Raw genomic sequence first — 23,978 nt, forward strand, 5'->3', positions numbered from 1 at the left:
AAAAAACTTATTTCATTTTCCTCTAGTAAAATTTTTCTCATTCCAATATGTTTTCCTTAAAGATCATTTACAAAGTCTCAGTGAGAAAATATGGATGCTCATCAAACACTGCATGTCAGATATCTTTATAAATTTCAGATATGTAAGCCAGTATTATAATCACTGCATTACAGATTGTGTTCCATGATGCCATTACTTGCATGACATGTGACACTTCGATGCTGCAGGAGAAACTAAGAAGAGCAGTGACAGGAAGGAGTTATTTTCCATTTTCTCTTGATTGCACTCCCTCCTGATCTGCTTTTCTAAATGGGGACTACCTACCTTCCACTGAGAAGCTAAAACAAGCATATGGAACAAGCATATGAAAATAAGTATTTACTTAGGGGGAAAGCACTGATAGCCTTCTCTTGCCTGCCTATAATGCACTTCAAAATCTTATCTATTTTTTTAAATAGAAGAAATGGAAGCAATCTGGTTTTAACTGTGGGCTTGTTTCTGGCCCATAGGAAAACTGGGTGCTTCTCAGTCAACACTTCTAGCTGTTAAATTGTATAAGTTGATAATGATAAAATGCTAAATCATACGCTGAAAAATAAAGCATGCCCACCTCACTATAAGATCTCCCACATCTATCTTGAAGGTCTAGAGGTTTTTTAACCGTGTTAATAGCTGCATTTGAAGAAGGATTTCAAGAAGCTCCACGCAGTTTTAACAACAACAAAAAAAAACTGGACTCAAGTCAGGAAAATGAGAGGATTCTTTTTATGGTAGCTTAGTATAATGTAGATTATTAAATCAAGACTTTTTTTTTTTAATGACCAGACTGGATGATTTTAAAGTCCATTTTGTTTCCATGGTGTTCTGAGGAATATAGGCCTGTCTGATGCAGGTAAGTTCAACTGCAGTTGTAGGTTTATGAACAAGCAAAGCAGGTGGAGAACATTCAGTGATAACTGAGATGACAACTAACTTGGGGCAGATTTTAGCATGTAGAGAAAGACACAAAATGAAAGACACACCTTCGCCTACATAATGCTAATAGCAGCACTAAAATCTTGCTTGTTTGGAATAACCATTGCACTGGCCTAGAGCAATAAAGCATGCCATGTTTATAGTCATGTGCCCAGGAGATTTCCCGTCTTCATAGTCATTACCAATGTCAACATAAGACTTCCGTTACTCTACTAACAGGCATATAATTTTTTTGTCTGTGTTTTTTTATTAAATATGTAGGATTGATATTATTACCAGTCGTGTTTATTTTGCCCATCCTGTGGTTGCTTCCCCATTGATGTAGGCAAAGCCAGGAAAGTGTTGCATGTGCTCATATTCAGAATTTCTCCGTGTGGTTAATGGGGTGTACATGTCACTGGAATTTCCATATCTTGTGGAATGCATTGGTGGACTTGTATAACAAGGGTTTGCCGAGGGCACCTCTGGCCAGCGAGGTGTAACTGGAGATGGATGCAATCTTGAGGTGCTGCTCATCAAACAGGGCTCCATCCGTGAAGACGGGCTATTGAAAGGGTACTACAGACGCAAAAGTATATTGTTAAAACATTTATCATGCAATTATATTTCAGATTCCTCTCCCCCCCTCCCAGAAAAGAAATAAATAAGATGCAAATTCTGACAAAACTGTCTCCTTAACTTTTTATGGTGGGAAATACAAAAATCTGTGATTGTGCAAGGGAAAACAAAGTTGGTCTAGGAATTTTAACCCAGTATACAATACATCTATACCTTCTCCATCAAATCAGCAAGCATAAGATAAATAATAAAACAATTGTTATTGCAATTAATATAAAATAAACATTTCTCTCATTGTATCATAAACTATCACACATTGTACAATTGTAGGCAAACATTTTGGCACACCTAGTTACACTGAATGTTTTAATGAATTCCTAAGTGAAAAGTTCCTGATCTTGCAACTAAAGTAAGGTGAAAAATCAAGCAGATAGGCTGTAAATTCTATGGTATGGGAATAAGCCTTGATGTGAAATTATTTTTTTCATTCACAGTTTCCACCTTTACTCCAGACCCTTTTTGCTTCAGGTTTCAGGCTTACCTGAAACCTGTATCTTCTCACTTGGAAACCATATTCTTTATTTCTAAATGGGGAAAAAGGCCTAGTTAAAAAAAAAGATTTTTCAATGAGATATATTAAAATTTGCTGAGTCATTTCTAGATGGAAACCTTATATGGACTTTTTTGCTGAAAGAAGAAAAAATGAGTTGAGGATTAAAAAAGATGTGGACAAAGTGAGGGCTTGAAGGAATTTGTAAGATATATAGGAAGGAGGATTATAAGATTGTGTTTGTTGAAGAGAAGGACAGAAGTTGTATTTCATAACTTTGGTTTTTTTTACAGCCCCTTTTTCCTTCTTTCCTATTTTTTTCTTTAAATTTGGCTTTTAATGTGTACAAAATTTTCAATATAAATAAATAAATAAATCATTTCTTGTATCGTTCATTGAGGCATGATGCAAAGCATAATACTGGGGCAAGAGGGACCATGGCTTCCTAGATCATGTTCTACATTACCTATGTGAAGGGCTATTGGCAATGGATGGACTGCACCTCACAAGAACTGGAAATAATATATTTGGAAAACAACTGGCTCATCTTATCAAGAGTTTTAAATTAAAATTGAGTGGGGAAGAGGGCCAATCTTCATGACCTTTAGAACCCAGTTCCAAGTAAAAACCACTAGATAACTAATCACATAAGGAGGTAGGGAATAAAGAGAAAGAAGAAATAAAAGAAAAAGAAAAACATATTGAAGTAGAGAGTGATGGAAAGGATGGAAATCCCAATTACAAAGTAGGAGATATAAGAAACATATCCAAGACCCATGAAGGATTCAAATGCCTATACACTAACACTCAAAGTTTAGGAAGCAAACGGGGTGAACTTGAAGTATTACTACATGAAGGCAGATATGGTATAGTTGCCATTACTGAAACGTGGTGGGATAAAAACTCTTTCTTCTCATTGGCAGTACAGATTGCCAGACCAAAAAAGAATCTCCTTAAACATCAGCATAGATTCGATGATCCACCATTCCTTGTTTTATTTAACGTTCTGAGGCAAACAAGTCCAGGCAAAACGGAAAGGCTAATAAATAACTGTAAAAACAAGGGGAGCGGGGACACAGTGAGTTGTTTCTCTGTGTAGCCAACCCTGTCACTCCCCCCGTTGATGCAGCTGCATTTATGAATGTGTCATGAATATAAGAAAGAATAACCACTGGAAAATAATATGGCATTGCAAATATGTAGTATTTTTACAATAAAATCTGTGACGGCTGAAGCTCCAGCATGGAAAGATTTGTACGGGTAGGTCAGCTAATTGCAAATGAGTCAGGGACATTTCCCCCCCTTCCAGTGAAGAGACTATTGAGAAACAATATTTTTAAAATCCGCCTTGGATCCTGCCTCCCTATTAACTCCACCAGTGAAGCATCTATTCAGCCTTGTTGGAGTGTCCGAGGCTTCACCATCTGCGCGGATGCCTGCCCAAGAAGCCTGAATCACCTTTCACACTCTGCATCCGGTTTAATGAAGAGTGCTTAAGCACGCTGATCTCAAAACACTGGGGCCGAGCGATCTTCGCCTAGTATAAAGGGGACATTTGTTGGAGAGCTCTTGACAGGAAATTACCATTTTCTGGGTCAACTCACTTGCCACCCCCATGTCATTAAACCTTGACAAGAAACACTGGCCCTTTTAAGTTGGGGTGACTTTAAGCTGATTATTGTTAAGGCCCTTTCTCCCCCAAATTTGAAATGAGTTCTAGTTCTTTCCCGTTATTATTTTAGAAAATGCTATTTTAAGTTCTCTTCCACCCAACAAGATTGAGTTCTTGAAGATCAGGCTGAAGAACAATATCTTTCTTCTTATCCTTCAGCTTCCTGGTTGATTATGCAGAATGAAAAGTGTCTCTGTTCAAAGCCAAAATATTTTCCTTATGAATGCAATGCTTAACATGATAAGAGTTTTGTTTATATTTTAGAAAATCTGATCTAAAGCAAAATATTGCTTTCAAATATTTAACCTTACAGAGTTGTAATATATTTCACTGGTCTTTTAAAAATGCACATTAGGTATGGAATGTATGATGTAAAATTAAGACATGATATAGATTTTTTTAAAAAATTGATGGCTTTATATATAATATTACAATCCTTGTTTTCCATGTCAAATGCTTTTTCATCTTTCACTTAATATACAATATCATGGGATTATTGAAATTCAGATTGAAACCAAATTTATTGGTTATTTCAGAAGACAGCCATGTTGGTCTAGTGGTTAAGGCAGCAGGCTAGAAAGCAGAAGATTGTGAGTACTGACTGGATGTCTTTGGGTCATTCACTCTCAGCCAATTCATCTCACAGAATTGTTGTGGAGAAAATAGCCAGAGGAAGGAATATTAGATGTTTGCTGCCTTATTTATAAAAATAACAATAATGAAAGTAGGATTAAAAAATTAAAAATTGTGCTCTAGCTCAGGATACAGTCCTCTTCTGTCCTGTTACTGCCCTCTCTCAGTGCCTGGAGGCTGTGGGAGTCATCTTTAATTCTGGATGTGGTCACACTACCCAAGATGGATCCAGTCTGCAAATTGGAGGTTCTCCTGGATTTGTGACTCCTGCTGAAAAAGCTAGGAGAGCCTTTGTAAAACTTCAGGTTGTGTGGCAGTTGCAGCCTTTCCTGGATCAGCGTCCTTGCACTTAGTCATTCAGTCACCTCACAGCTGGACAACTGCAATGTGCTGTCTGTGGGGCTACCCTTGAAGAGCATTCAGAAGCTATAGCTGGCGCAGAATGTGAAGGTGCAGGCAGTTCTTGGGGCCTCAAGAATGGCCCATGTAACATCAATACTTCATGAGGCACATTGAGTGCTGCTCTGCTTCTGGGTGCAATTCAAGGAGTTGGTAATCACATTTAAAGCCCTTCGTGGCATGGGTCCAGGCTATTTGAGGGACTGTTTTGTCCAAAGGTGGTATTCAGCACGTTCTGACCAGTTCTGGAGAACTGGTAGCAGAAATTTTGAGTAGTTCAAAGAACCGGCAAATATTACCTCTGACTGGAGATTTTACACTATCCTTCCCCTGCCATGCCCACCAAGCCACGCCCACATAACCGGTAGTAAAAAAAATTGAATCCCACCACTGGTTTTGGCCCACCCCTCAGTATAAATATTGTACTGAGACTTAGATTAGCTCCATACAAGAGGGAATTTTTTCTACTGGAGATCATACGTTTTTATGGAAGAACAAAGGTCAAAGTAGGGCAGGTAAAAGGGTGTTTTAATCTGAAGAAAAGTTTTTTTTATTTATGTTTTAACAGTGTTAACCTAAATAAAGAATTTTAATGTGTTTTTCTACCTCTTGGTAGTATGAAATCATGACAGAAGAGTCATACTTCCAGCTGTCATCAGATTGCAATACTTAGGGGAAAGGCACACCTATCCTATCTGACCTGAAATATGTCCTTAGGAATAAGTGATCCTATTTTAAAGTGCTTAAAGGTGATGATAAGCACCTTCAATTATACCTGGAAGCCAGTGCAGTCTGTGCAACAGAGGTGGTACAAGGGCAAACCTAGCTTCCCTCCCCAATTTACTTTGTACACTGCTGCATCCTAGACCAATTGAAGTTTGCTGGTGGTCTTTAAGCATGGCTCATTTAGAGCACTTTGCAGTAATCCAAATAGGAGGTGACCAAGGCATGAGTCACAAGAAGGCCTCCCCATTCAGAAAAGGGTGCAATTGGTACACCAAAATAAATCTGTCCAAAGACCATCTAGCTACGACTGCCACCTGCTCCTTGAGCAGGAGATGTCAGTGCCCTAGGGAACAACTCCCTGAAACTCAGCAGGCCTCTACCCTCCTAGCCTTCTCTAAAGCTCTGAAGACGTGGCTTTTTCTCCCTGAACGAGAATAAAATGAGATGACTGCATACCAGAAGTTTGCCTTGGCATTTTAATGTTTTATGATTTTAGTTTTAGTTTTATGATTTTATCATGGATTTATGCTGTTTTAACTTTTGATTGAGAGCTGCTCAGAGTTGGTTATAAGATAGGTGGACATATAAGTGTTTTTTAATAAATAAAATGTTATCAATTTTAATAATTGCACTAGAAGGGACCACATAAAAGATTTTAAGAGCTCAATGTAATTTTGGAGCCATAGGTTGACCCCCTGGTTTATAAATCATTACAGCTGGGTTCATGCAATAGTCTAAGCTGAAACCAAATGAATCTCAGTATAGCTTTAAATCAGGGGTGTCCAACCTTGGTAACGTTAAGCCTGGAGGACTTCAACTCCCAGAATTCCCCAGCCAGCTGGCTGGGGAATTCTGGGAGTTGAAGTCCTCCAGGCTTAACGTTACCAAGGTTGGACACCCCTGCTTTAAATGATCTCTGGATGCCAAGACAAACTCCTTTATCTTTACAACTTGAATGCACATGGGTTATTTAGTCAACTTGTTTATATCTTTTCCTCCCTATCTGTTATGCTTGGCACTTGATCTTTTTCTGTGCTTTCCTGTGCTTTTCAGGTTGAAAATAACAGGTGAAGTATTGCTCATCATCAAGCCAAGAAAGGTTTTTTTCTGTTAAATTTTTACAAGGCTCCTAATTAAATCATGGAGGCGTAAACCCACTGGGCGAAGTAGGTTTGCCCAAAGGGAAACAAGCAAAGAAAAATTTAATTTTAGGGTTAATGTTGCTCAAACATTAGCGTAAAGTCTCAGAGATGCTTTGTTGTAAGTTGTATATTTTGTCCCCAAGGAAACATGACCAGCACATGCGATACAAATAACTTCAACAAGGTGAAAGATGCAAGTGCTCTGAACCTGTGAATTCTCCCATTCATGCTCCATTAAAAGGAAAGAAAATCATGTTTTGTTCACTCATACATTTTATTTTGCTCAAAAGGAGTAAACCAATGTGGAAAATAAAATAAGCACATCAAACCTAAGTTCCTCTTTAAAAGTGTATTTTTTTTTTACTGTTCATAAATGTTACAAGGATATAGTCTGCATTTGTCAGAACTTTGTCAATTTTTTTTATCAACTAACAAACTTAAAAGCAAATGAATAATCAAACACTGAGTGGGCACATGTGAAAAGGGGCAGAGTTTGATCTTGTGGCCATAGCTACCACCACCCTGGTTTTTTGAAACCACTTCTTGTGGCTGCCCTGATGGATGTTTCATTTAACACAGGGTTCCCCAACGCCTGGTCTATGGACCGGCATTGATCCATGGCATGCTAGAAACAGGGCCGCACAAACAGGCGAAGCCCCATCCGCGCATGAAACCAGAACCCCTCTGGTCCGCAGAAAAACCTCTCTCCGCGGAACTGGTCCCTGGTGCCCAAAAGATTGGGGGCCACTGATTTAACGTAATGAGCTAAAAGATTGATGTGGAGGGATGGACACTGACCTGTGAAGAGTTTCTGTGATAAGCTGAGTAATGGAGAGGTGCAGAAATAGTGCTGTCGTGTGGTAAAGATGGATACTGGCTCTGCATCGGGTGGGAGTGCTGGTTTCCATAAGTACCATAGTTGTAACTTCCTGTGTACCTGGAAAAAAAAACAGAAGAACTGTACTTCATACAATAATCTGTTCCCCAAACTGAGGCTAATCAGAGAAGCCAGTTTGGTCTAGTGGTTAGGGTACCAGTCTAGAAAGCCAGATACAGTACTATGAGTTCAACTCCCACTTTAATCACAAAAGCTGGCTGGGTGACTTTAGGCCAGTCATTGTCTCTCAGCCCAATCCACCTTACAGGGTTGTTGTGGTGTGGAAAATAGGAGGAGGAAAGTGTGTTGGAGATGCTGCCTTGAATTATTTGAAAAAAATAATAATAATGGTAGGATATAAATTTAAAAATAGTTCAAAGGGACAATGCTAAGGATGGACTTTTTTAAAAAAGTATTAACCTACCCATGCTCTTCTCTGGGGTGATAAACAGGTATCCTGTGTGTCACAGATGAATGAGGAACGTGAGGACTTCTCATGCAAGGCAGCGGTTGAGAGTTTTCAGCAGGTGATCCAGCAGCTGTAGTTACAGTATATGTGAGAGACCATGTATAGGACTGCATGGCCCCTACGTAAAGCAGAAAGAGTCAGTTAGCTTCAAAATAACTTTATCATCTCCACTAAAATCAAATGCAAGGATGTGCTGTAGATCTTGCAGATTCCTAATGATGGAGGAGGAGGAGGAGGAGGAGGAGGAGGAGGAGGAGGGGGACTTAAAGTTTCAGGGTTGGACACTCCTGCTTTACAGGATTCAGTATTAAGAGTGCAACTGGGGTCAGAATGAGGCAGAGAGGATTGCCAATGTAGCTCTTCCTTGTAATAGTTAGTTTTGTCTCCAGAGAGATTCTTGCAAATTGTTCCCAGAAGATGACCTAGGGTACAAACTCACACTCAATCCTAGCCTAAGTGGCTATGGATTTTTGTCTCCCCCAGGATTTTTGCTCTTTAGTCCTGGACGACTGGTGCACAGTCTTGGGGATCATCTTATCTCAATAACTCAAAGAATAGGTGGCCACAGCGGCCAAGACAGTCCTTGCCAATTGTGCCCATTTCTTGATCAGGAGGTTCTCCAAATGATAACTCATACCTAATCCTCTCACAGATAGATCACAGTCAGTGGTGGGATTCAATTTTTTTTTACTACCGGTTATATGGGCGTGGCTTGGTGGGCGTGGCTTGGTGGGCGTGGCAGGGGAAGGATACTGTAAAATCTCCAGTCAGAGGTGGTATTTGCTGGTTCTCTGAATTACTCAAAATTTCCACTACCAGTTCTCCAGAACTGGTCAGAACCTGCTGAAAACCACCTCTGATCACAGTATTGTGCTTTACATGGGACTAAGACAGTGGTGGGATTCAATTTTTTTGTACTACTGGTTCTGTGGGCGTGGCTTGGTGGGCGTGGCAGGGGAAGGATACTGTAAAATCTCCAGTCAGAGGTGGTATTTGCTGGTTCTCTGAATTACTCAAAATTTCCACTACCAGTTCTCCAGAACAACACTATTCCGAGAGCAGCACTGGTTAATCTGAGTGCAATTTAGAGTGGGTTATAACCTATAAAGCCCTTCCTGGCATAAGGTCTGGTCTTTTGAGGAACAGTGCTGTCTCCCATGGTTTTTGCCCATTTGGTAAGCTTGGATAGATTCAGTGTCACAAAGGTGCTTTTTCAAGAGGCAACTGGACTTTCTGTTTTTTTCTTCGAAGACGTTTTGCTTCTTGGATGAGAAGTGAAATGTCATCAAAGAAAAAAAAAAACGAAAGTCCAGCTGGTGCTTTTTGTGTGTGTGTGTGTGTGTGCTTTTTTGCACCTTTGGGGCAACCATGATCTGGATGACTGAGAACCTCCATAGACAATGTAAGCCACACAGAGTTGCCTACAGTTGGGTAGAATCTAAATTTTGTTAATAACTCAATCAGCAAATCCCATCCCTGATCTGCCTCCAGTTTTATTCAAGGGATTTGCTATGGTCTTAAAAATAAAGATAAATTTTTCAGCCCTATGTCTACTAATTCACTGGTGCTACTCAGTGGTGGGATTCAATTTTTTTTACTACCAGTTCTGTGGGTGTGGTTTGGTGGGCGTGGCATGGCATGGCTTGGTGGGTGTGGCTTGGTGGGCATGGCAGGGGAAGGATACTGTAAAATTTCCATTCCTTCCCCACTCCTAGGGGAAGGTTACTGCAAAATCCCATTCCCTCCCCACCCCACTAACCAGCTTTCCAGCTCCATTCTCTTGTGCAGGGCAACCAAAGAAGACCCAGCCAATCAGCTGGGACTCGAGAGGCAGAGAATAGATGGGGGCGAGGCCAGTCAGAGATGATATTTGGCGGTTCTCCAAACTACTCAAAATTTCTGCTACTGGTTCTCCAGACTGGTCAGAATCTGGGGAATACCACCTCTGATGCTACTGATGATTGGATAGTCTTAAATAATTCTATTTCTCATTCTGTATAAATTTGGGGTGTAATGAAAACTTCTTCCTCCCTTCCCCCTCACAATTTTAGGTCAACATTATCCTTTCAAAGGTCTATAAACAAACAGTTCTTCTTAACCTTACCAACCTGTGGTGGTTGCTAAGCCAGCATACTCTGGGGATTGACTGGTTATAGGAGAGGGAACGGATGGAACATCCACTGAGGTGGCAGATTTCGCTGGAGAGAAAGCAACAGGGGAGGGACTCGATGGGACAGGATCTGCCACTATGGTATCTTCTCGTACTTCAACTGCAGCCAGGAGAAAAAGGAACAGAAAATATAAACATGAGAATTATATCCCAGGATTCTTTTTTCTGTGTTCATTATTTCTTTTTCTAGGATGCACCTCTTCAATAAAATTGTAAACCAAGGGTCTTCAAACTTGGCAAGTTTAAGACTTGTGGACTTCAACTCCCAGAATTCCTGAGCTAACATGACTGGAGGAGGAAGGATCTGAATAACATCTGAGGAATTCTGGGAGGAATTCTGAGATAACATGACTGGAGGAGGAGGAGGAATGAGATCTGACTGGAGGAGGAATTCTGGGAGGATTCTGAGAACATGACTGGAGGAGGAATTCAAGTCTTAAAGCTGTCAAGTTTGAAGACTCTTAAAGCAGACTTTACTTTATCTCAAAGCACTTTAGTACAAACATCTGTCATGCCTTGAGAGAGGCTTTTCTGGTGGGCCAGTCACGCTCTCTCATTCAGCCCAACCCGCCTCACAGGACTGTTGTTGTGGGGCGGGGAAGGAAGAGGAAGGAGTATTAGGTATATTTGCTGTCGTGAGTTATTTGTAAAAATATTAAAGGTAGGACATGAATATAAATAAATAAAAATTGCTAATGAATGAATATTAATTACTGATGATGTTTATTAACACATGTAAATAATATAAATAAACCTAAATCAAATAAATTAAATTAGCACTTAGAAAAAAAGTAAATAATACAGTGGAACCAGTCCATGTACATTGAGGACATCTAGAACGAGAAGTCTAGGTTCAGACGGTTGAAGTTAACTGGCCAAACTATCTGGATATAACAGGAATTTAAATATAACACAATTGCAACACATCAAATTGGAGAAAAATGGTGGGAATAGTGATGTTCTGGGAATGCTACTGCATAATAGCAGCTACTTTGGAGAGTAATTCGGAAGCAACTGCGATTTTAATGTGCCTTTCTGATCTTCAGGAAAGGACTTGTTGCTATTATGCTAAAGTGGGAGACAGAATTTTGTATAAAGCAGTCTTTTAAAAAGTTTGGGGGCCACTGATGATAAGTCTTCCCCTTCTGTATGATGCATCAGCACATCAGTCTTTAATGCCTTTCACAAAAGGGAAAAATGCAAATATAAAAAAATATTGAAAACCAAGTGTGGCAATAAAAGAATTAAAGATGATGGGGGGGATCTTTGCGGTGCCCCCTCTCCCTCGGTGCCCGAAACACATGCTTATTTTGCTGAATGGTTAATCCAGGCCTAAAAGAAAGCTGCAGATATAAAATGGGAGTCCTTCCTGCTCTTTAGAGATTACATAGGGAAGGTGCCACTCTCTTCTACTCAGGAATCTGAGCTTTCTATGAAATAAGTGTAATAGTTTCTAAGGCTTCAAGCCTGCAAACGCAAGTGTTTCCTTTGCCCTGATTTAGACAAGATACATGCTAAAGGGAAAGCTCATACAGTATAGCTTTTTGATTTATAAAACTTTCATCTAGCCCATAATGTCCACTGGTGCTTCTAACACACATCTCCGGTCTCTAACAAAGATGTAGTAGGTTTTTTTTTGTGTTTTTTTTAATCTGCAAAGCATCTTCGTAACCATTGAGCATTAACCCATAACTCAGGGTACAGAAATCCAAATAACGGGCAATCGTATAAAAATATAATCAAAGTCAGTCAAATTTCATTATGACTTATTATAATGTGTGAGCACAGTCAGGCCTAATTTTTGTCATTTGTACCACACACAAAAGCAGTTGTTCCGTTGCCACATTTTTTTCTACTATTCTAATAATAACAAACACAGATAAACATAGAACCATTTGGGGTGAATTGATGTAACTTCAAGATCTTGATGTAACCTTACCTATTCCACTGCCACCTTTCATCGCCCTCATCAGCTCATTGGCTCTCTCCTGGCAGTGGAGTGATTCTAGCAAGTACAACACATAGTCATCAAACATCAGGTGAATAAGGTGAAAAGATCCTGGTGACAAAATAATGTGAGGAAAAAAGTGAATGCCATTTGCATGAATCTCATTGGTGTTTACAGTTCTGCTATTACTCACTTAATTGTGAGCCCTGGGGGAAAGAAAGAAACTATGGTACCCAAAGCGGGGTACAGTGGGATGATCAGCTCTGGTTGCAGGCAATATGAGAGGTGCTATAAAGACACAAAGAGGCTGTCCATGGGTGTGGAGTTGCACTGCTTTTGCCCGCCTGCCAATCGTTTGATAGACAAAAATGCTGTGCCTTTAAGTCAGTTTTGACTCCTGGCGGCTGTTCTTTGCGGTTCTCTGCAAGGTTGGCTTAGCCTTCCACCCTTCCAAGGCAGGTAAATTGAGGACCCAAATTGTTGGGGGGCAATATGCTGACTCTGTAAACCACTTAGAGAGGACTGTAAAGCACTGTAAAGCGGTATATAAGTCTAAGCGCTATTGCTATTGCTATTTCTGAGCAGCCTTTTTTGAAAGTGGCTTGCTAGCTCAATATTTCTAGGGCTAAAAGAACTGACAACATCTATCTGGTTAGGGTAATACTTGAACTAAAAGTTGTTTGATTCCTTGCCTCATGCTTTAATCAATACAGCAAACTAGCAGTCAGCAATAGAAGGAAATGTTGTAAAAAAGAGCCATTGCAGTTGTCAAACACACTGGGTACACCACTGAATTAACTGCAAATCTAGTGCAATCAAGAAAGTTGCTTTATAATCAATATGATAAGGAAAGTCTGCTTTGTGTAATCTCAGCTTGGTGCTTTCCAGTACTGCTGGTTCAGCTCTATCACTGAGCAGTGTGAAACAGATCTCTTAATTGTTCTTCCCCAGCTTCTCATCAATTGCCTTCTAGTGGATGAAACACATTTATTTATTACATTTGCACACTGCTGAATCTGACAACTGAGTGCTCAGTTTAGAATAATGGTGCCTTTAAAATGCAAAATACAAAACAGACAAATTAATAGCAACCTAACATGAAGAAAATGAATGCATGTGTCCTCAAACTGGTAAATTGGCAGAATCGTCTGGCAAGCTGGCCAGCTTCTAAATTTTATTTATTTTTTGTTAGATGACTATCCTACAATCCATCCAAGAGTTCAGGGTGATGTAGGCAGCAGTTCTGTTTTTCCCTACAAGAATGACTTTGGAGGGAGGGACTGGCCCAAAGTTACTCAGGGAGTTTTTACAGCTGATGCATCTTCATGGTGTTCATACAACACTTAGCTCTGACATCACACAGGCTCTCTCAGCAATATGGCATACTATCTCTACATGCAGTATGGAGGATGGATGACATTTGGTTTTTAACTCAGATATACTGGATTCGGCTTTTCTAATCAGCAGTTGAAATTTATCAGATATGCAAGGCACCAGATTATAGAAGATTGTGTCAGAGGAAATAGAACACCTTTTCCTAGGGGACCAGAAAATTGCCATGTCCAGAATGACCTTTATAAAAATTATCAATTTCAGGCAGAGTTAATGGCTGTATTTTTTTCAATCTGATTTGATAATTTGATAATCTAGACCTTCTGTTATATATCAGCTCCCAAAGATTTAAAACAAATGCAAAAAATAGCCAATCTAACTTAAACTCGGGGAAAACCTGGAACTGCTTGAGGACAATATTGTAGTATGATTGCCTTTCAGGGAAGCCTACCTGGATTTTTCTTTTGTTTCTCTCTAACTTCCCCTTACACATTAATAGTTAACTATCTTATCAAATAACTAGAATAGAATAGAATAGAATTCTTTATTGGCCAAGTGTGGTTGGACACACAAGGAATTTGTCTTGGTATGTATGTATGTATGTAGGGAGAAATTCAATGTTAAGGTGCAAAAATAGCCATATCAACTTATGTTAAAATAATATGAAAGGACATTAAATTATTGTTTACACTGTGATATTTTATACATGCTTATTATTTAATAATATTCAATTTGTTTATGTTACATTAATTGGGACTACTTGAGATTCTCCGTTGCCTACATTAGGGTTATTGATTTTTTAAAATGTGAAAAAGTATATTCTGATACTGTTTTCCTCCTCCCTCTATGCCGACATTAAAAAATGGATGGCTTCACATCTTGTCCTATGGAATTAAAAGATCCTTGACAAATATCTGTCTAGCCTCTAACTGAAAATGTCCAGTGAAGAGGAGGTTCTCTGGATAAGAAATTCTACCATCAAACTCCTCTCATTGTTAATTTCAACTATTATCTTTTGATAGTATGCCAACAATGGTGATGATAGCTTTTGAGTTTTTGAGAAGAGAAATGTTCTGCTTTTTTTTCCCTACAACCCTAACCCTGTATCCAAATTATCACTTTCTATTGTGATAGAAAGTGGTGAGTTGGATTAAGAATTAGGGTTCTGTGGGTGTGTGGGGGAAACGGGAACATTTTCCTTCTCAAAAAATATCACCATTATTACAGCCTTCAACTCTACTGGAGCTCATTTGTTCCTTGAAAACAGCCACACCCCAACCTTGTACATATGGAAAGATATGAATCTTCTTCACTTTTTTACTATGGTGCAAAATAGGGATTTTTTCTTGAAATCTCAGAAGAAGAAGAAGAAAGTACCAAAGCTAGGGGCACTATGCAAAGTCATATCCCGAATTACTCTTGTGCCAAAACAGGACCACATCAAGAGGAACTGCGGGGCCACTTTCTTCAGGTAACCTGGTCTTTTTGCAGCTACCTGTCAATAAAAAGAAACAAGTGATCCTAAAGGTGCTTACAAGGTATCATCCGAAATGTATGTCAATATTTTGCATATGCTACATTCTTGTTGGAGAGATGCAGGCTGCAGTATGTTGGCTTGCAAGGTAGTCTCTAGATGAGATATCTTTGTTAACCAAGAACAGCATGAGCCTATTTAGCTAAAATTGCAATTGTTGGCCAAAATGTGTCAAATCTAATTGGTACTGGCCTTAATATTAGTAGAGAATGTTCCATTTGGCACAATAGTATAAGGCTGATAATCTAGTCTATATTTTCTTTGTCATATGAAAGTCTTAGTTGATAAAACATGATAAGCAGCAGAGGTCACTATATACAGGCCAATCTGAAGATGATGATGACAGTATATGGAAGAGTGTGAGAAAACAAAATGAATTAAGACTTGAAAAGAGAGAAGGAAATACCGTTATGTTTTGTGAAATTAAGAAAAAGGGGAAAAGTGTCATAGAGGTGATTGAAAGTGACTTAATCTTGTGGAATACAAAGTATTTCTGAAAATTTCAGTGCCAAATGGTCTCAAATAGCATCTTCAGAAAGGGAATACTTCCCATTTAACATTATTTATAGCTTTGCAAAAGCAATGAAAAGAGTCAAATTAACTTTTTATTGTCATGTTTCAATTTTATTTCTATTTTGGGATTGCCTTGATACATTTTTACAGTGAAAGCAGTACTCCAGCAATCCCAAGTAGTGTCAGATAATTCAAACAAAACCCGTGAACCCAGATAAGCTCCAGGTAAGTAAGTATATCTAGTCAAGGTAGACCACATTAGAGCTTCCAAATCATTGCTGACCCAATATGCTCTTTCTCTGTTCCCATTACAGTCTCAAGCAATTCATCACTTACAACTTAAATCTGTGTTGCAAAAAGTTTACTGTAATTACTGTGACCCACAGCAAGTAGATCTGGTAGAACAAGACTTGAAATCCAAACCACCAAGCACTAAAAGCAAACAAACCATTGCATGCATATATATATGCATATATATATATATATATATATATATATATATATATATATATATATATATATATATATATATAATATTGCTCAATGTTATGATTTGCTAAAGAAGTTGCTGAAATTGGTTGAATAAATAATAGATGTGCCATTCTTTCCAACCCATAACATTTAAAAAAATATTATTTTCTGATAAAGTTCTTATTATAAAAAAAATTAATATGTTAAGAGCAGGGGGTAAGGTAAGGAAATATGACTTCACTTGTTTCATTATTCCAGAACAGTTACAGTTCTCATATCAAAGATATATGGATATGAAAACCGTCTAAGTCATGTAGGGCTTCAGAAAGAAACATAACATATGCCAATATTGATATTTCAAATAAAAAAGAGTTTACTACAAACTCCTGTTCCTACTACCATCTGACTGAGCTACTGTTCCTTTCCAGTTCTGGCCAAAGACAGCTGTAGTTTATTTGTAGAAACCATAATTTTCATGTAAAATGTCTCCATCATCTTCTGACTGAGAAAGTTCTCTGTTTGAAAGTCCAAGCAGCTGCTGCTTGTCAAAATGGACAACAATGAGGTGATTGGACCAGTGATCTGGCTCAATATGTTAAGCTTCCTATACACTTGCACCACCCACTTTGGCCAATGGGGTATTGACATCACCAATTCATTGTGTCCTGAGCTGAAGGGGGCGGGGAAATCCTCAAGTTTGGAAATTGCTTCAAGAAGTTGCCTTCAGTTCCAGTTCTTACATAAAAATTAACTAGTACTGGATTTAGAGCTCCACATGTGGAGGTTTTATGAGATCTTATACACCATGTGATTAGCTTCTTTCATCCTTTGCTTGTTCTACTGACCTTCACAACACATCTATCCACCATGGAATCCAGCCATTCGATGTATGATTCAATGGGTGACTGCTCTTCCAAAAGGTGATCAAATTCCTGATATACTGGCAAAATAAAACCCCAGGAATCTATATCATTAATTGTGTTGTCTATTAGATGACAAATGAAAGCAAATGAAAAGTTATACAAATTGCTTAGCTAAATTAAACAACAGAAAATTAATGTTATATTTAAGAAGAGAAAAGCTAAATCGTTTCTCATGACTATTCCTATTTATTTATTTAAAATATTTATACAGTTGCCCAGCCTATAACCACCTCTGGTTATATAAAGTCCTTCTTAGTCACATTCCCTATAATCAATAGTTTTGCATGATTTTTTGCTACATTTCCCAGTATTGTTTATCTGTCAGGAAAAGTCAGACTCTATTCTGAGAGTTATTCTTGCACAGTTAAATCAAGACTCTGATCCTTTAGACAGAAAAGATCATGCATGAAATTCATTTAGAAATGCATCAAGAGGCTATTTAAATAAGGAAAATAAGCACTAAGTATGATTTATTGTATTTTTACTTTTATAAATGTTTTATTTTTTCCCCACTATCCAAATTATTTTATCATACACATAAATGATATCTTTTCAAAACATGGCATTATTAAATTGCAACCCCAAACATTCTTTCCATAAACAAATGTAGATATTTTGAACTATGCAATAATGAAATTCTAGTGAAGGCTGGACAAAAGCTGAATGACTTGTAGATAAACATGACTGGTGTGTTTTGTAACTACTACACAGCCTTACAAACACATTAAAAATCCTGGGAACATAAGAATCTGGTTGGATCAGGTCAAAAGTTTATATAGACTGTAATTCTATGTAGACTGTAATGGCCAATGAGATACATGCTGAAAGCTCATAATTAGAACATCATGGTGAGATCTCCCTTCCACAGTTGCTTCCTGGTAATTGTACTTGCTACTGAAATATTATAGACATTGGTCATTCATTGACCAGATTATTTGCAGGACTACCTCTCCCTAAGGACACCTAACCTGTTTTACCATATTGGATAAGTGGATACATTTCTAGTCTCCTCCCTTAAATGTTGCTATCTTTTAGGACCTAGGAATGGTGCCTTCTCCATAGCACTCTCTGCAGTTTGGAAGACCCTTCCTTCTGAGGCTTGGCAGGCTCCCACCTTTTTAACCTTCCAAAAACCACTTATGATTTAACTTCTCCCCTATGCACTAGGATTGAGTGAGATTATGAGATATAGTTGAAAGAGCCATGGTGGCAGAGTGGTTAGAATGCAGTATTGGAGGCTGCACTGCCAGGAGTTCAATTCTGACAGGCTCAGGTTGACTTAGACTTCCATCCTTCCAGTGTTCTTATTTAATGAGCTATGGTGGTGCAGTGGTTAAAATGCATTACTGCAGGCTATTTCTGCTGATTGCCAGCAATTTGGCTCAAGCTTGAGGCAGCCGTCCATCATTCCAAGGTTGGTAAATTGAGGACCCAGATTGTTAGGTGAAATATGCTGACTCTGTAAACCACTTAAAGAGGGCTATAAAGCACTGGGAAGTCATATATAAGTCTAAATGCTATTGCTATTTATATAAAAAAAATTCTAAGATTTCTGAAAATTCTTTACTGTATTGCATATCAGTGAAATATTCACTTGCTGCAACCACAGTCCTATACTAAATCCTTACTAGTTAAATTTTTATTAAATGTTTCTTCACTGTGAAAACTGAGCTGAAATGGTATCTAACAAGTTTCCTTCCTTGAAACAGAAGCATCCTGAGCCATTCAGGAAAATATCCAGCCTTGCTATCAAGTGCAGGCTTCTTCATAGAGATTATTATCCATATAAGGAACCTCAAGTCCAAGTCTCTGACTACTTGGAAAGTATCTAATCTGCACAGCTTTTCATTGGGCATGCATTCAAATATACTGTTCCATGAAAGAATGTTTGAAAGATGAAATCATTTCTTAAAGTGTAGCTAGAGTGTAGTCACAAAAAAAATGTTTGCTTAAAAGGAATTGTAAAGTGGTAATTGGAGGAAACAAGTTTTGGGATATAAGTAAGAATGGGAAAGGGATGCGGTGGCTCAGTGGTTAAGATGCTGAGCTTGTTGATCAGAAGGGTTGGCAGTTTGGCGGTTCAAGTCCCTAGTGCCATGTAACGGAGTGAGCTCCCATTACTTGTCCCAACTTTTGCCAACCTAGCAGTTCGAAAGCATGTAAAAATGCAAGTAGAAAAATAGGGACCACTTTGGTGGGAAGGTAATAGCGTTTTGTGTGCCTTTGCCATTTAGTCATGCCAGCCACATGACCACAGAGATGTCTTTGGACACTGGCTCTTCGGCTTAAAAACGGAAATGAGCACCGCCCCCTAGAGCTGGAAACGACTAGCACATATGTGTGAGGGGAACCTTAAATAAGAAATGCTAAAGTGCATGTGAGCCATTCTCCTGTGGTATTAAGGAAATATGAATCTAGGTACCAGTAAGTTTTACAACTGCATCTAAAGAGGCAGAAATGCCCCTGGGATTAACAATTAAATATTGTAGAATTTGCTTTTAGTAAATATACCCAAATTGCATAGTAAAACCCTTGTATGGAAGTGTCCTCCCCTACTCGACTTCGCATTGTGCTAGATAAGTTGCTGGAGAGCAAAGAGAAATTTAACAGAAAGCAGAGAAAATGTTATGCAACCAATATTTCTCCCAGGTCATGTGTGCTATCATCAGTGGTGCAGTGGCCTAGAGGTGGAGATCTCGCCTCACAATCAGGAGTCTGTGAGTTTGATCCTAGGTAGAGGCAGATATTTCTCTCTCTGGAATCTATGAGAATGTATCTGCTGAACAAAACTCAGCGTTGGCGACAGGAAGGGCATCTGGCCGGTAAACACTCAGCAAACACTCAGCTCCATTCAGTTGCCCAGACTCCACCCACAAGGGATTGTGGGGTCATTAAAAGGAGATGATTATGATCTGTGCTATCATCACATTCAGAGGAGGGGGTGCAGGGGTGGGATTCTACCATTTCGCACCTATTTGCTAGAACCGGTTGTTAACATTCTAAGCAGTTTGGAGAACCGGTTGTTAGAAGAAATTACTGGCCTAATCCTGTAAGGAAGGCAGGAAGGAAACATTCTGGTATTGCTTACAGAAACTGCCTCTCCGTTAACCCTTATTACATTCTTGGCAGGACTAGACTTCTTGTCTCTGGAACTTCTCTGGAGTTTTTTTCCTCCTTTGCTGGTACTTTGCTTGTGTGGAGTGACCATTCAAAGTTACAATGGCATTGAAAAAAGTGACTTATGACCCTTTTTCACACATTTCGCAGCATCCCCACAGTCATGAGAGGCCAGGCGAGGAGATGCGTCCCTCGATGTGAGTGATATTGAGTTGGCCACGCCCAGCCAATAACATGACCACCAGGCCACACACCCCAACTTAGCCACGCCCACAGAACCAGTTGTTAAAATAACTGAATCCCACCCCTGAAGGGGTGGGATCAGATTCTTTTATCATCTGAGCTGATTTTGGAAAGAATAATACTGGTACATTCTATTTTGTTAACATTTGAAGCTAATTTCTTAGTTGAAGCTCCTATAGTCTTACATTGCATTATAAGTTTCCTGTGCTCCTCTTGTGAATCTTCCATGGTGTACAGTGTTTGTTTAGTGATACTATTAAGATCCACATTCCTCCAGTCTTCCAGCATTTGGAATGTAATATCTGCACTGTGGATCACAGTTCTTGATGCCTATAATCCAATTCAAACAACTCATTAGCTTAGAGTTTATTACCTTAGATAATATCCCATTATCCCTTTATACGCTTTTATGGCAAGGTTCTGCTAAGGTGATTTTCTCCTTGGATTCTGGAGAAGTCATGGAGTGCAATAGATAATTTGAATATACCTTTTCCCAATACAAATTAGAGATCTCAGGTGGATGTTCTAAATTTAAGATAATGCTATACTTCTACTTTTTTTAATTTGGGGGGAAAGGCATTTTCTTCACTTGGAGAATAACCAGTTTCTTCACTGTGTCCCTTAAATTCAGATTATTTGTATCTTTACCTTGACTTTTGACATGATCACAATGATTTAAATAGTACATTCATTCACAACTTCAAAATAATTGAAACAATATCTGAAATCCTCACACATCTATACTAAGTACAGTACTTGAAAATATATTCAATATTGGAACTAGGCTCTATCTCAGAGCAGGTCAAATACTAATAAAACTGAATGAACGTCTTTCAAAATTTTGACCAGTAACTGGTTGCATGTACCTAGAAAGGAAGGCGGGAGTGGAACATTAGAGAGTGTTTATAGCTTAAGTCTGAGATAGGACCTTCATGCATGACAATGGACTGACTACTCAATAGAGCTGCCTACATATTCATTTAATCCATGCAAATACTATTCGTTACTTTAAGATTGTAAGGAAGGCAGATCTATGACAATTCGCCATGACCAACTCGCCATGGTCGACTTGCCCCAGCCAACTTGCTGCGGCCAATTCGCCGCAGAACAAGACTTCCTTTACAATTTGCTGTAACTCTCCAGTTAGATAACAGCAAGGAAAGAGGTCTATAAAATGGGAAAACAAAAGAAGCAACATCTAATCAAAATTCTATTTAGTTCAGCATTCTGGGTCACACAGAGGCTAATCAGATAATTCTTAGGATTCAGTGAATGGATACAAGGGTATAAGCCCTCTTTTATGTTTGCTTCCTGCAACTATTATTTGAGGCCCACTCTCTGGGATTGTAGAAATTGCATACAGAGATTAGTCATCATTGATAGGCTTGTCTTCCCAGAATATGGAAAATAATTTAAGTCAACAACCAGCAGGCAGCTATGGCTTTTCTGCTTCATTTAACTCTGAATGCTTTTTCAAATCAGTGTACAAATCCCATGTAAATGTTTTGATTTATCAAATGCATGCAAAGAATTTATCTGAGAAACAAAATATGTGACTTGCTGAGGAACAATCTAAACTTATGACCAAAAAAAAAAGATAAAATACCTGACATAGATGGTTTAATGATGTCTGCCTCCGAAGAATCTGAGAAAATCTTCTGGATACTGACAATGAGGGAAATCATTTATATAGTTAGAGCTAGAATGATTACTTTGGCCCCAAGCAATACATACTATATCTTCATTCAATTCTGCTAACAGTGTATCTTTAACTGATTTTGTTTTGTAATAACTTTTTCTTTCAACAATATTTATACTATTATATATGTTTGTTATGTGAATATGCATATTTCAGGCATTTTTTTTTTTAAAGTCTGGGATAGAAATCATTATCCAATAAAATCAATGACCTTAAATCCCATTGAAAGTTATCTATTGATGACTAAATTGAAGTAAAATGATCCTTAGTTCTATGCTCCTGCAGAAAGTTCCATGTGTGCTGAAGGTCTCCAATAGGGCTACTCCCTAGAAGTGTCAAAGGTAGCTTTAGATTCATGATATCCAAAGCCGCCCCCCCATTTCTGAAACAATTCTAGCCTAGATCTACAGACTCCATCTGGATGAAACTAGATTAGTAATTCTGCTTTCTATTCCAACAAAAATTGAAGAAATAGATCAGGGCTGTCAAACTTATGGCCTGCGGGCCAGATGCGTCATATGCTGGCCATGCCCACGCCCAGTTTAGTGAAGGGGAAAAAAATCCTGATATGTCATGTGATTCCATTGTGACAACACGAGTTTGATACCCCTGAAGTAGATAATCCACCATAAAAATTCTTCTTCTTGTTACGACTGTGCTATTGACAACAAGTAAACTAAGATTCTCTGATTTATGATTAGCAATTGCAGTACACAAATAAGGATTAAATGTATGTTATGTAAGCATGTTAGCAAGGCTATGCACAGAATAAAATCCATGTTATCTATCTATCTATCACTTTATCTATTGATCAATAATATGATACTTCATATCCATATTTTTTGGGGTAAATCCTAATATTGTAGATATAGTACTAGTCTTCTTATCACAGGTAAATAAATAATATGCTGAAATCCATTGCACTGCTTGTATGTACAGTGCTAGAATCCAGATTTCTGAGATGTTCAAATAACTCCAGTACTATAAAGACATCACTAAAGTGAAGAGAATCCACACTGATCTCTCCAGCTGCAACTCTATAAGATCAATTCCAAAACATATACTAAAACGTATTCATTTTGAGAAAAGGAATACACTTTGGGTTATTTGAATAAATTATTAAATTACAAAATCATGTTGTTGAATGGGTCATTTTCTGAAGCTCCACAACAAAGGTGCTTTTAATCATTCATGCTGATCAATGGTTAATCCGTCTCTTAAATGAATTTTTCTCCCTCCCCTTTTCAACTTCATCACATTCTCTATCTTCAAAAAAAACGTGTGACGTGGAAGTTAGCACATATAAAAGGAGCAGGATTGATGAAATAAAGCAGGCTTTCTCAAGATATAATGTGCAAGGCAGGCATCTACAAAGAAAGAGTGTAATGCCCTTCCTATGGAGATGGGATAATTTGATCGTCTCCATTTTTTAAACTTTGACACCTGAGGCAAAGGCTTCAGACTGTAGTTTGAAGAGGTACTTGATTGCTTGCGTTTGCAGGCCATCCCATGAGATAATTTTTAATTTGGTCCACAAAGACAGGAGACTTATTAATTAATTGTAACTAATCTGACTTCATCACTATGACCAGTCAGAGATATACACTCATATTACTGAAAGAATTTACAAAATTAATTCGAGATGATTAGAGACAAATTAGAGATGCAATGTTTATTGTTCCTTCAAACCATGTCAGAAGACACAGAGCAGGTGTCAACCATCTTTTCCATGTATGTAATTTTGCATACTGATACTTTTAAAAAGTTATCAAAATATCTCCTTAAAAGTCCTAAACATTTTCAGCAATATCATGCCCTAAGATCATGTGAGATTTGGGGCATTTTTACATTTGGGGGGAACACCAATGCTGTTTTGGGTTAATATATATTCTTTTGACATCAAAAGACACTGTGTTGCCTACTCCTTACATAAAATTAAAGTTTATTCTAAGTATTTGTTTTCAATATCTGAATAGCTTTTTAATATAAAATCTAACAGTTATTCAAAGCTTTCTTCATGTTAGCAT

At 38.3% G+C, this 23,978-nt stretch overlaps 1 protein-coding gene across 1 annotated transcript in view; it reads right to left on the bottom strand.

The window, feature by feature from the left end:
• Nucleotides 1-1,091: 1,091 nt before the first annotated feature.
• RFX4 (regulatory factor X4) overlaps nucleotides 1,092-23,978 on the bottom strand; it is a 45,070-nt gene continuing 22,183 nt past the window's right edge. The window contains exons 10-18 of the mRNA XM_026693358.2: nucleotides 21,859-21,917; nucleotides 20,438-20,582; nucleotides 16,815-16,909; nucleotides 14,829-14,946; nucleotides 12,111-12,230; nucleotides 10,110-10,271; nucleotides 7,957-8,119; nucleotides 7,454-7,592; nucleotides 1,092-1,533 (exon numbers count right to left, since the gene is read on the bottom strand). Of these exons, the coding sequence (XP_026549143.2) occupies nucleotides 1,261-1,533; nucleotides 7,454-7,592; nucleotides 7,957-8,119; nucleotides 10,110-10,271; nucleotides 12,111-12,230; nucleotides 14,829-14,946; nucleotides 16,815-16,909; nucleotides 20,438-20,582; nucleotides 21,859-21,917 (1,274 nt within the window). The 3' untranslated portion in view covers nucleotides 1,092-1,260. The remainder of the gene's footprint in view (nucleotides 1,534-7,453; nucleotides 7,593-7,956; nucleotides 8,120-10,109; nucleotides 10,272-12,110; nucleotides 12,231-14,828; nucleotides 14,947-16,814; nucleotides 16,910-20,437; nucleotides 20,583-21,858; nucleotides 21,918-23,978) is intronic.

Source organism: Notechis scutatus, chromosome 6 (genome assembly GCF_049901735.1).
Source record: "Notechis scutatus isolate UNSWTSFEM ecotype Mainland chromosome 6, rNotScu1.2, whole genome shotgun sequence".
Taxonomy (NCBI): Eukaryota; Metazoa; Chordata; class Lepidosauria; order Squamata; family Elapidae; genus Notechis; species Notechis scutatus.